General features: G+C 36.9%; 1 protein-coding gene across 10 annotated transcripts in view; it reads right to left on the minus strand.

The window, feature by feature from the left end:
• Positions 1–14729, minus strand: part of MLLT10 (MLLT10 histone lysine methyltransferase DOT1L cofactor) — a 126779-nt gene that overhangs the window by 91712 nt on the left and 20338 nt on the right. For 9 of the 10 annotated variants that reach the window (XM_085050551.1, XM_085050550.1, XM_085050553.1 and 6 more), the window contains exon 4: positions 12240–12294. The exons of the other annotated variant lie outside the window; for it this stretch is intronic. In XM_085050551.1, coding sequence (XP_084906677.1) covers positions 12240–12294 — 55 coding nt within the window. The remainder of the gene's footprint in view (positions 1–12239; positions 12295–14729) is intronic. 10 annotated transcript variants of the gene reach the window in all.

Genomic DNA, 14729 nt, shown 5'->3' on the forward strand with positions numbered 1-14729 from the left:
TTTTTTCCCATGGACTATTTTAGCTGTTTAGAATATTAAGGATGTAAATTACACTTAAGTCATGTTTACACTTCATTTTTGTTAACCGAAGTTTAGATGATCAGTAATACATTTTTTAATGCAGTCAGGGAGAATTTATACAAGTAATACTCCACGAAATTCAAATACTAATGATTTATACAAACAGTGACACATCAATGGAAAAAATGATTACTTTTTAATTTCTTGGATTAACACAGTCATTGCATAAAAGCTACACAAAGTCCTGCAAAAAGGAAATATCATCTGACCAAACTGGTATTCATACAAGCATTAGCATCATAGAAGATGTCTGTGAATAATTTTTATTTTTAAAATGTCATTCTGATTTGAACTGACTCTTGTTTCTTTCCGTAGGAAGAAATTCCAACATATACACAAACCCTCACAACCCCTCTATGAATGTGACCAACTCATTTTTTCATAGGAATACAAATTTCTATATCTGGTCCTATTCGAACTCATTAACTTGCGTTCATCAATAAATGGTTAGTTACTTACCATATGTGCTTTAACAACATTTTGAGAAAGCCAATATTCTTAATTGTCTGGTATTTGGTTGGACAGGGGTGCAGGAAAACACCAATTCAGACACAAAACTACTAATTTGAAGCCTTTTTTCAATACTAAGTTCCTGAGAGCTTTTGGTTTGCTCCAGTGGAGGACTGTCTGCCAGCACTGTAAAATTAGCAGAAGCTGCTGTATAGCTAACCCAACATAGTGCTATACTGACACTAATAATAGAATTACTAAAAGCAATTATCACCTCATCTGAAAGTGAATTTGGTGTGGCTACTCATTTGGTGTGAATTCTGTTCCTCCCCAAGAGGTAAACTAAAGTCTCTTGTCACAAGACCCTTAGTCGACTCTCAAAACAATTCTGCTTTCCTCCTACTCAGGCTTACTTGAATGCAAACATTAAGGACATAAAATGACAGACATACATAATTAGATGATCTAGCAGATTATTAGATTAGGCAAGCAAAGTAAATTATCATTGTGCAACTGCATGTTATAATAAAAAAACCAACAAAAAAATTAAACAAAACAAACAAAAAAACCACCACCATACTGTCTCACTGCAAACCGTTTTGAGTTTTGTTTTCATCTTGGATTTTTTTTTTTCAACTACTCTACAGAATCTAAAGGTTCTTAATTTCTTCACCTAACTGTATTTTGACTCTTAAACTGAGCTAAACACAAAGCTGTGCTTGCTCATGGCAGTATTGTTGAGACTCTCTAATGGTATTTAAAATAAACTATATGCAACTCCAGATACTCTTCCTAAAGCACAAATCTCCAGTTGCTTCCAACAGATCTGGTGTCCCCCCTCTCCCCCATTTATTAAATTGGCAGTTATAATTTCTATGGAAAATGAAAAGTGCACACACACAACAGTTAATGTCAACATTCAAAGTCAATATCACAATATCATTCTAGTATTTCAACTGCAACTAAGTACAGTATCTGTGCTGCTCCATAATTTTATTCACAAATAGTCTGTAGAATTATTCTGTACAGAAAAGGCATGAGACTAATAAAAATGTAGGGGAAAAAGTATAAACTGCCAACTTGAGCTGCTCTTAAAAAGCTGCTCCAACAGACCATTTCAAAATTACCATTAACAGACAGACAGAAAAAAAAGGATATAAAAAACACAACCTTTTTTTGTTCTCTCATCTACTAGAAATATCTTCAGGGAAGAAGTGTTTATAAGGGCTTTTCTAAGACTTGCAAACTGCCTTAAGCTAGAGTCATCTTACTAAAGACAAATAAATGTTAGACTCATTAGGAAAAATAATCACTTACTAAGCAAACCTAAATTTAGATAGGTATTTTTATTATAAGGAACCAATTTCAGAAGTAACTTTAACTGAATAGTGCTCTGACACTATTAAAAAAATTTTAAAAAATATTAAGAAAAAAACCTGAACACTACAGTGTATTGCTATTAACAAATACAAAGCACACATCCAAGACAGCTGTGGGCAGTAGGAGGCTTTCAACTTCTATGAGACCAAAACCAGTATCTATATAATGAAACAAATGAAGCACCATAGCACCAACACACTTCTTGAACATGGGTTAGTAAGTGCCCATGAAATTGAGGACAAGGGACGTTTTCCATTGGTTTCCATCTGGCACCTTCAGATCCCAGATAATCTAACCTTGCTGAAAAGCCACAATCTGTCCAACAATAATTTAACCATGGGGTGGTTAAAGCACCCTTGTTACCATCCTCCAATGCCTACACCAAAAAAGAAGCCTAACACCACAGCAGCAGCTTCCACTAGGACTCAAGACACCCTGTACACAGTTCTTAAATATTATTTTGTCCAAAGTTTAACTGATGAAGAAATTAGAATTGTCAGAAAGCAACACCCAGAAGGCTGACCTGGAAGTGTCAAAAGAGGCACAGCTGTCTCTGAAGGAAGAGTAAGGAAGATATTTTTCCATAACAAGCGTGGTTAAGGACTGGCTGCCTAAAGGTGCTGTGCAATCTCCATCTTTTGAGAACTTGAGATCTGTAGACTCCTCCACAAAACTTTTAAACTTAAGGGAGGTCAGGAAGATTCAGTTTTCCCATCTAAGGGCCAGACAGTAGGACGAAAACAGAAAAGGAAGCAAACAAGCACCATTTTCCTAAGCAGCAAGATAATACTGACTTTGTAGTCACTTTTCCTACAAAGGATAAGCATGGAAGTAAGGACATCTACAGCCAAAGTGAGAGAGTTCTCCTCTGTCTCACTGATGAGAGAACGAGCTACTAACCTATAAACAGATTTTACTTTTAATGTTTTGTGCGACTGAGAGTGTTCCTGACTATATAACACCATGCAAAAACACCTTCCCAATCTTCTGCTGACATTTGCTTCTCTCTTAGTCAACTATTCAGGCTGAGCACAGAGCTCAGAATTCCAGCAGAATAAAGGACCTATTGCCACGCTCAAAGTTGAGTGCTTTTGTCTACTGTTTCCTACTGATGATAACTGCCTTCTTTGTCTGCAGGGTTAATGAAATATTCTAAAGAGATACCCATCCAAACTGTACACAAAAGCCCATAGGAGAAGCAAGTATTTAAAAGGATACATGGTATTTAAGACTATGTTAAAATACTTATTTTTCCATTTACTTCACCTAAGCCATAAAGTTAGCACTACAAACTTCCTATTCAAATCACTTGCTACATTATTCTTGGGCAACTAAAATTTCATCAGCAACTATACACCTTTTCCCTCCTCCTCACCCAGGAATAAAAAAACCTAAATCCAGTCCTTTTGAGCTTTACCAAAGTTTAAGTGTGAAAAATACTGTTGTACACTCATTTTTTAGATTATAAAATAAAAAAGATTATAAATAAAGAACAAATAGCATTGTTCTGCACATTCAGTAACATTTAAAACATTCTCCCTCGTTTCTGTTGCAACTGAAATTATTTTATCAGGACTCCTCTTCATCCAAACACCGCACAGATATAACAGCAAGATATTCCTATTTTTTCTTAACTGTTCTCCAAATTCAGCCAGGAACTCATCCCATTTTTGAGATCACTTTTGTTCCAAATGAGTTCATTAAACCCATCTGTATAAACCATATAATTTACTCTTTTAAGTCAATTATAAGCTTTCATTCACTTTAGTTGTGCATGGTTTGAATCCAGACAAATGTCCATAGATGTACTACACACTTTTTTAATATTACTTATGAAACTTGCAGTAATTGCTAACAAACTCCTACTATTCTCACTGAATTGCTTACATGCAATTTACTTTCGGTTTCATCCCCCTTTCAGGACAACTTTAACTGGAAGAGAGGGCATGACACGTTTTTGCAAATAGTGGTATTGGCAGCTTGCAAAACGTTCTTAAAATTTTCCCTTATACTCAGATTTTTTTTTATTTTATTTACTTTTCAGTCTTTGAGATGGTGACCCTTTGCCACATGTGCCTTCTCAGTAACAGTTTACCAGATGCTATTGCTTGGCTTGCTTACTTGAAAATAAACTTAATTTCTTGGTTTTAAACTAAAGCCTAAGAAATATATCATAAGGATTCAAATCAGCCACCAAGTTTGCTTGTTTCTGTGCACTCTCAGAACTCAGAACTGTTTTCTCTGAAACTGCTGAAAAAAAACCCTCAAGCTACCTACCATGGGCTGACAGATTCACTCCCTCTCTTGTTTCAAAGAAACACAATATTCTACAACAATCAATGTCTCCATCCAGAAATTGTACAATGTCATCATTTTTAATTTTTTGTTATTGGTGTTAGACAAAGTTAAAAACATTTACTTCAACAGTAGTTTCAAGTTCAATAACTTTGGGAAATGCTGCTTACGGTTTAAAAAAAAATCCAGTGTGCTTTCTAAGAAAACATCACACAATTATAACTAAGATATTTTCTTTTGAAAATATCTTAGAAGACTACTTCTACCAACATTAAAGTAACATGAAAAACCACATATAAACCAACTCCAATATCTGTTTTGATAACGATAATGAAAACCAATATCAAAAATTGGAAATTCATGCTGAAAATTCTTCAAAGTTTAAATACACCATATGCGACTTGTAGCATATCACTTACATGAATCCTATTTTGATTTATCTCTGAGAAAGACACACTACTGAGTTTTGCCAATTTTTATGTTCCATTCTAGCTCACAAAATGTTTAATTACCACCACAGAATCTATCCAAATGTTACCAATCTTTCACTAAGATTTTTATTTCTGGTGCCTTACTGATTTTTAACTCAGTGCAAACCTAGCAGTACATACTTAGCAGGTATAATTTTAATGTACATTGTTCACCAATATTCAGAGTAACAAATCTCAGGCTTCAGACCCCTAGCTGAAAATAAATAGTTGATCTCTTATTCCAATGTGAAAGAGAACAAGTAACTCCTAGCAATCTCACCATCAGCAAACACAAGATTGTTGCCAACAAAGAACCCTATAATAACTAGAAATAAACTCTACCAAAGTAAGCTAAAATTAACGAAGAAAATCCAGGAAGATAAATAATACACAGTACCTTACCCATCTAACTAAATTTTTAGCTTTACAACTACTGCTTAATTGCCCAAAACTTGATTCACACTTTCCCTGTAAATAAACTCAGTACTTTTAAATTGCCTTCCAGTACAAATTTTCAAGCCTTGCTTTTACAGTCTTTAACTCCATAATAAAATAACAGCAACAAGCTTATAATCCATCCTACCATCCACAACAAGGAAAGCCCATGTCTTGCTTATGAACTAAGAGGCACAGAGTAGGTCTCCACTACGAGCCATGGTCAGCATTGAAGCTGTGCTGCAAAGCACTAATGCACTGTAGAGGCCAGAATCCTGAAGTCACACTGGACTCCAGCCACAGGGCCAGTCTGCAAGCACAAGAGCTCTGGCTTTATTATCACCATCCCCTATCCATACATTGATTTCAGAGCAAAGTTTGTTTATACATTCTAAGTTGCTAAAGACTCCATTATATTCCATTAAAGAAGTCTTACTTTATATCTAACTACAGCTCGCTCCCAAACCAAGAGAATGTGTTTATTATCCTAGCATGGAAATACCTTTCTTTATTGAAATGTTAGCTCCTTATGAGGGTTGCTCTAAGTTGTCACTTAAGGATACACCTTAATCCATTTCAACTGTGGACTGGCACTGAAAAGCAGGATCTCATCTCACTCTTCACTTTCAACTGTACATTCTTGCCCTCTCCCTGCAGTATGAGCTTGCTGTGTAGCAGGGCAAGTAATTTTGTTTTCATCTCATTATTAAACTTGTGGGAAATTTAAAAGTTTACCTTCCAGCAGGATCAGTCAATGGGTTGATGCAATCCACATTGAGGTTGTATGATTACCATGCACAAAACCACCAGTGCAGAAACACCCAGTCAGGGGAAAACCACAGTCCACTCCTTTCAGCAGAGGTCAACAGCTGTCCTAGATTACATGAAACTGCACCCTCCATTTCCACAACTATCAGATCTGCTGACTGACCCAAAGGCTGAGCTCTATCCAACTCTGCTGGATTCACCTTTCAAAGATGTACTTAAGACCATTACTGTTACTCTTTGCCAAAGGGAAAGATTAAGTACTATTTTAAACCTTTAGTTTAGTGTCTCTTCATTAAGACATTCCATATACTTTTGGTTTAACCCTGATCTTCCTCTCCCGTAAAAACAAGAAATTTTGCAGATAAGCAATCTGTCAGCTGAAGTTACTGTCTTTTCCTTACTCTATTAAACACATGTTTAGAGTTTGCTATTTTTAACACAGCATTGTTCATATTATATTGTTAGACCCACACTTTGAAGAGGGGTAAAAAGAAGGTGCTCTCACTAACCACAAGAGCTCTCACCATTGTGTTCAGTAGTCAACATCATCATTGGTATAAAATGGACAATTCATTAAAAAGGTAAAATAAATATTATCTGTCTATGAAGAAATAGTGTCATGCTACAAAGTCCTACTACTGAATTTCACAAAATTCTCCATTTAGAAAGATCTGCTACTCAACTAATAATTGAATCATTTTGAATCATCACTCCACACACAACAAATAGTTTGCTTTTGAAACAGTTACAGATGAAATCCCATTGGTCCACTGTGTAAGCTAATAGCTTTCATAATTTTATCTGGCATGCTACAGAATTAATGAGTTTCTTCCACCTCCCTCAAGAAATTCTTTCATGCAACAAAAGGAAGAAATGTAAAAATAAGCACTTAAAACTCTAAAAAAAATTCTACATATACATTATGATTATCAGTAATGTAAATCATAAATACACAATACATGTTCATACATGCATTTATATTACTATAGTATTTTAAATCTATTACCAAATTTTACTCCTTCCCAGTAAAAAAAAAAAAATACACACATAAACTGCTGTAAATCTGCTAAAAAAGGTCAGAACATTTGCAGGTAAGCACTTGCAAAATGCCTATGTCTCAGTGTGTACATATAACATTATACCATCCACATTCTTAGACATTAACACCAAGAAAACTCATCAGAACAGTAAACCAGACAGTGAGACTCTAATAATAACAACAGCAACAGGAAAACCTAGCATATAATGTTTTTATAGACTTGGGAGATCCTGCCACTAACCCAGGGGGTGGGAAGAGGGCCTGGACCATGACATAAAACCACCACATTGTTAGCTGGCCTTTCCCCAAGCAGCTGCATGAAAGAAGTCTTGGTGAAAAGTCACACAAAGAATGCTGTTACACAGCATTCCAGATCATCATCAACTGGAATCAGATTTCAAAGTAACAACATGTACAGCAAAACCAAACCTTTTAGGATTACAGAAAATTGTGGAAAAAGATTACTGTAAGAAAGCTATTTAAATGGGAGATGCGCTATATTAGATACAAGTGAACAATTTGCTTTAAAAACAGAATGCATACTCAGGACTATGAGAAGATAAAAAAATTGGGATTCAAAAAGCTATAATCAGTCCAAATGGTCATGATTTTATTTCCTCCTCACTGAGTGTCAAAAATCCAAAGGAAGTTACTGCAACAGTGAAGGAAATAATACTGAACTGAAAGGCCCAAAACTGTCAAATGCCAGCAGTTCTTGAGTATCTTCAAACAAATGCTCACTTGTTATGTCTCTGTTTTTCAAAACACTTATTTGTATTTTATCCTACTACTAATCCACTTACCAATCCACCAAGCTAAAGGAAAATTAATCTTTCTATAGCCTTCTTACATGTAAGACAGCAAATCAATAAGCAACTCATATATGTATCAGGTTTTCTCATTTTAAAAAACTTTTCTATTCAGTCATGTTTAAAACCACAACAGTTCCCCTATATAACATGAAAATCAAATTTATCAAGGAATGCTGTCAACAAATACATTCAGAGAGAAAAGTCCCTCTTTCAATTCCTATTTTCTACTTCAATTCTTTGCTACTTTTAGAATCAATAAGAAAGTAATAAATAATTTTTTAACCAGTAAACAGCCTAACAGAGTTTATATAATTCCAGTCTCTGAACACTGAAAAAGTCCTAATGTTTATGTAAAAATAAAGTCCACACACAGGGAGGATTATTTTTTGTTCACGAAACTTTACCAAAGCCCTAAGACAGTCACAGATATTAGGCAGACAAAATATTAAAACTTATTCTAAGATAATTCCTAAAATTTCTTCCAAGTACACTGCTCATTACTGTGCAATGTCCTATTACTCTTACAAATTAATTAAATCAAATGTGCAGCTAAATACAGTCAACTCTTAACAATCCTTAGGACAGATAAACCCATTGACAGACAACCCACACCACAGACACTAGTCCAGATTAGATTTGACTAAACCCAAGAGTATTGTTTCCAAGATCTGTGCAAGTGCAGGAGCAGAATGACCATTTTCACACAGTGCAGAGACTGAACAAGCATGTGCAAATGGACCTTAGCTGCTCCTGCTCAAGGTCAGTTCAGGTCTCCAACAAGGGAAAGCACAGGAGGGACACTGAAGCAGACTAGGACACATTTCACACAAATCCAGACAGAATTATCTCTTTGGGCTCACTGCAGGTTCTGATTACAGCACCAGTAGCTACCATCACCAAGCCAAGAACAGGCAGGCATCTGTGTACTCTCCAGGGTACCCAAAAAGGTTATGAGAAGAGGTACTGGAAAAGTCAGCATAGAATAACTGACCTTTGCCACCTCAGTTTGCAAGCACCAAGTGGCAAAATAAAACCACGAGGTAACAGGTTCAAAAGAAACCCATGGACACATCATACAAATCAAGTGCATAATGCTTTGCCACTCAACATTATGGACAATAAACTTTATACAGAAGCGAGCACTTTAATAGTGTGATGGACCTGTCTTCCATTAAACACAAAAATACCATGTCTGGATCAAGAAGTCCCAAAGCATAAACACTTGTAGGCTGGGAAGCTGTTCTGAGAAGGCACACAAGACCCTTCTCAAGAATCTAGTTCATAGTGACAAAGTGAGCAAGAAGAATGTTGTTTGACCTCCATGATATGCTCCTCTCCTCTTATTATTTCAGGCTGTCACCTTTAAGCTCACTGTAAGATCCATGGCATTACTGCTCCAATGATGCCATATTTAAGGAATTACTCAAAACTCTAATTCTGTATTTGCCATATATGACACTAGAGAATCCATGTTAACCTGGTAAACACAACTAAGGGAGAGTCAAACAGACTCCAAACAAGAGCACAAAACCTAAAAAGCAAATCTAAAAAAATTGTGATCTCCAGAAGGTCAGATAAGAGCAACAGGCCAGTAAAAGGAGGGGGAGCAGGAGGAAGAATGCACACAAATGAACCTCACACTATTTGGGGGGGCAGGAGAGAGGGACAGAAAAACCTCACAAAATAACAACACAACCACACCATACACCACCATAATATACAGTCAATTAATTATACTTATAGTCAGTTCATAATACTTATAAACAACACAAGTATGACTCCCAAACTACTTTGTCATACATATCTTATAGTGCTCAAGAGTTCTTAAAGGCAGATAACATCATTAGAGAAGAGCTCTAAGGTTAGGCTGCTTTCAGTTACAGTCGTGCAACTGACTTAAGCCAGCTAACATACTGGCTGCTGCTACAGGAATACTCCTGGCCACTCCTTATATCAGCATTAGCAAGGGCAGCTGCGTCAGGGAAATTTTCATGTAGCTGAAAAGGAATGCAGGGGCAGAAAAAATAAGTTTTAAACGCTAGTACCATCACAAAGGAGGAGGAAGTAATGTATAGCAAGGACCCTCAGTGCAGTAAGGGCATCTTACTGCAGGTTAAGAAAATTATGGAACCCTGTAGTAAAAGCTCAGTAGACCATTAAGCTTCCTAACATACAAGAAAATACAGTAGCTTCAATTCCCAAAACACATTCTTCACCTTATTATAAAGCAAATATCCGGAAGGCTTTAAGAAAAAAAAAAAAACACCACCTGAACTACAGGAGCAGCAGGCCATGTATGGGCTTAGCTATCTGCATATTCAAAACAAAATGCACATTAATTTTCTGGCTACAAAATGAAGTTATTTGTTGCCAGAAGGCAGAAAGAAGCAAAACTTTATATCACTGACTTAAAATCAGCAATTTCTTCTCTTGTTCTGAAAAGCTAAGACCATTTAATTATTTCTATATTTTGAGAAAGACTGCATAATTACAAGTTTATAAAGCTAGATCCTTACAAGGTTAACAGAAATATTTGCTTCAAAGTTTCTTCTCAAATACGTGCATCTTTTTATGATTCGCTTGGCAACAAAAGGTGTAACAGCATTTTTAAAAAATTAAGTATTAACCTACAGTAAATGCAATTTTTAACTGGCAAGCCCATTACTGATCTTCAACAATATTTCCTTAAGTCTAAAAATCTTCTGGCACAATCTCTTGTAAGCCAACTCTTTGAAAGGAATGCTTCAGCTAAGAATGCAGATTTCTGAGATGCAACACCAGTCAAAGTATTTTCCAATGTGCACATCCTTCTGTAAAGCTGTTATTTAAAGGGCATTTGGTCCACAAAGTATAATTTGCTGTTTTCAACACCATGGATGAAATCTGTTACAGAGACTGGGTTTTTTCAGAAGAAAATATAAATTCTTAAGCCTCTCAGCTATGAAATTTTTCAAATGAAGCTTTCACTGATGAAAATACTTAGGTATTAAAATTATAGTACAGTGTAGTATCTTTGCTATTTAAACTTAAAGCATTCCAATCTTACAGTAATTCACTTCCAGACAGGAACTCGTCATTACAATTAGTAGAGCCATAAGGATGTTCAGATCTTCGATGCACACAATCAAAGTAAGTTCTCAAGACTTTATGTAAAGAAAGTTTCAACACCACCACAGACAATAGCAAAGCATTCCTAAAGGCTATTTTAAGTATGAAATCAGAAAACACTTCAGCTACTTCATACTTCATAATTTTTACTGTATATTTTAAGAAGTTTGAGGCTTTCTTATTACCATTTCCTAGAAAAGAAAGTGTCCTGCTGCCATTTCTAAAGACATTAATTCAACACTGCACATATCACCGTAAGAGGAATAATAAAGAAGACTAAAGTACTGGGCACTAAGTTCAGTAATGTGTTTGAGTTAGTTGACACTAGAATGCTAAACCTAGAGCATACATATATATATATATATATATATATATATACACACACACACACACACACACATATATACATATAAATATATATACACATAAACAGAGCAGTCAAAGGTACACAAGGGAAAGGGTAGATCAGCACAAACACGAGCAGGTTCTACGTTCCTGCAACTCAACTGCAACAGAAATAGCAAAGCTGCATCAACACTAAGCTAAGATATAAACTAGCTAGAACATTATGTACACAGCATAGAATCTGCAGAATGCAATTTACATAGACTGTCCAAGTGAAATCCAGAACCCAGATCATACTTTCTCTTCTCACAAGAGAAAGGGCTCAGTATCAAAATGACAAGGCTATTTACAGATAGATGATGGATGGGAATTTAGAAGTATCTAGTAGAGAGAGAAAGCGGCATTCCAAATGCGATTGAAACGTTAATTGAAATTTTTTACTTGTATCACCCAGCTATGAGTATAAACATAACCAAGACAGGATATCCAGGGGAGACTTTCTCTAGCAGTTTTACTCAGCAGGAGCAGAACTGATGATAACCTGAACAGTGAAATTAGAAAGATGCAAGGCAGAGGCAATCACTGCTGCAACTTTCCAGCGCTAACTTCTTTGTTACAGAACCTATTAGTAAATCAGGCATGAAAGAGCCAACCTTTGAAAAAGCACTGGTGCATTCAGTCTGGGCTATAGACATAAAAATTCCACTTTCCTCCATGAATGGTGCACTTTCAACAGCTTTCTGTAAATGCTCAGGCTCCAACTAAATACACATAAAATTCACCTATTTTAACCATTCAAATCTCATGTTAAAATGCACTTTTTTATTGTTTTTCCTAAACTTTTTTTCCTAAAAATGAAACTAAGAATAATGACAGATGTCCTCAAACTAAATTGAACCTAAAGTAGAAAAAATTAGGGTTACTGTAAAATATTTATCTCTTTCCAAACCAGTCAGTGGTTTTTTTTATGTTTAGGACCCCCAGAATTTGTTTTCCACAGATTTATTTCCCTCATACAAAATAAAAGAGTTCACAAAAAGTAAGAATAAAACTTACCCCCATTATCTGTTCTCTTTAAAGCACCATCCTTATGAGGGCATAATTCACATCTCTAGGAAAAAAGCAAAAATAAAATAAAAAAATGGAATGATCATAGAAGCATTGAAAAAGAAACCACACACATTAAAACTGTTATCTGATATTAAGGAAGCAACTATTCTTTAAAAGTGAATGGGTGTGTTTTCCCTCAACCTTTACTTGAATATTAATGTTAGTTTGTGAAAAATGAAGCTTTCTCCACCACATCTTGCAACTCTGACATACATTAAAGCTACTCGCAGGTCCATCTCCAAGATTTCCTTCCTGGATTCCACACCCTAGAATTCTGGAGACAAGCCTCCAAAAACTATAGCATAGGATAGACTTACATGCCAAGAAGCTTGGACACAGTCCAAAACTCCATACTGTACTTCCTTCTCCTAGCATCTTTGTATTGACCCAGGTGGTCAACCACAAAGAAGTGCTGTAGATAAGATCAGCACAGGTGCACATAACTATGGCTGACTGCAGAGTCTCTGCTGATTCCCACTTATCCTGGGAGACAAAAACCAACCTCACTTTCTGTCTCAAAAAAAGGAGGTCAGGAAGTTGACTTATCCCTACAACTGTTCCAAGACCGCATGTCTGGAAATAAGTAGTTTGATCACAGAATCACAGGCTAAGCTGAGCTGCAATGGACCCATCAGGATCATCAAAGTCCAACTCTTGACCCTGCACAGCAGGGTCACACCCTGCACCCCAAGAATCACACCATGTGCCCAAATGCTTCTGGAACTCTGTCAGGCTTGGTGTTGTGACCACTTCCCTGGGGAGCCTGTTCCAGTACCCAGACAGCTTCTGGGCGAAGAACATTTTTCTAATATCCAACCTAAACCTCCCCTGACAGCAACGCCAGACCATTCCCTCAGGTCCTGTCACTGGTCACCACAGAGAAGAGATCAGTGCCTGCCCCTCCTGTTCCCCTCATGAAGAGTTTGTAGACTCCAATGACGTCTTCCCTCAGCCTCCTCCAGGCTGAACACACCAAGTGACCTCAGCCACTCCTCTCAAGGCTTCCCCTCAGGGCCCTTCACCATCCTCATGGCCCTCCTTTGGACACTCTCTAATAGTTTAATATCTTTTTCATATTGTGGTACCCAGAACTGCCCCCAGGGCTCAAGGTGAGGCCATCCCAGTGCAGTGCAGAGCAGGACAATCTCCTCCCTTGCCTGGCTGGTGATGCTGTGCCTGATACACCCCAGGTCACAGATGGCCCTCCTGGCTGCCAGGGCACTGCTGGCTCATGTTCAATTTGCCATTGACCAGGATGCCCAGGTCACTTCCTACAGGGCTGCTCTCCAGCCTCTCATTCCCCAGTCTGTCTGTACATCCAGCGTTTCCCCATCCCAGGTGCAGAATCTGGCAGTCACCCTTCTTAAAGTTCATATTGTTGGTGATTGCTCAGCCCTCTAATTTATTAAGGTCTCTCTGCAGGGCCTCCTGGCCTTCAATGGGTTCAACAGCTCCTGCCAGTTTCGTATCATCTGTAAACTTGCTTGGTATCCCTTCCAGTCCAGGGTCCAAGTCATCTCTGATGTAATATTCTTCCAATAGACACCAGGATCACAACACTGTTTCTGCTATAACTGCCTCCTATTAAGTTCCTAATATCATGTTTATCTCTAAGTTTCCTAGAGCACATGAACCAATTCAAAACCCGAGATGACAGAAATTAACAGGTCTGACATACATTCCACTTTAACTGCTCCAAATTACAAGCACCAGAACACCATTATACGAGATTCTATACCTAGGAATCACTATATCACAACCTTTATATATTTCCAGGTTAGGGACAACTCAAAGCATACAAAACTAACAATCTTCTTAAGTAAATCAAGAGCATCAGATGCAAACATAACACCACATCCTTCAAACAGAGTGGGACACTTGTTCTTCTCCCTGGTCCCTGAACAGGGCTGATCTCCATTACCAGCTAACTGACAAGACAGCAGATAAAGGAGCCTATGATGGTAGAAGTGCCTCAGAAATAGATTGTGCAAATGTATTTGAGGAACTAGAAATTTCATTCCTGAAATTCATATGGATAAAGCATATCTCAAGGACTATCTATCTTAACCTGCAAGAAATTTGTAAGACTATCTTTCTTAACCTGTAAAAAAAATTCAATTAGCAGCAAAGAGGCTTTCACGGAGGGTAGAACAGAAAAATTCTTTTATTATTTTTTCTCAGTGCACTGGTATAGAGAGCTGCACACAGAAAGAAAAATCTTTAGGATTGTCTTATCTTTTGTCTTTTGCTTCACTCATCTCTCTCAGACACTCACTAAAATGATCAGCAATTTATTGAAAGTCAGCATTAAACCTATGGTGAAATTTAGATATAAAAGTGGCTGAAAGCTTCTTAATCGTTCCGCAAGTTGCCTGCAGACCGGGATGATTACACCTTTTTATTTTTGGTCAAAACACTGAAATTAACTGATCAGTT

Source organism: Lichenostomus cassidix, chromosome 2, assembly GCF_008360975.1.
Source record: "Lichenostomus cassidix isolate B80296 chromosome 2, HeHo_3.0, whole genome shotgun sequence".
In the NCBI taxonomy this organism is placed as follows: domain Eukaryota; kingdom Metazoa; phylum Chordata; class Aves; order Passeriformes; family Meliphagidae; genus Lichenostomus; species Lichenostomus cassidix.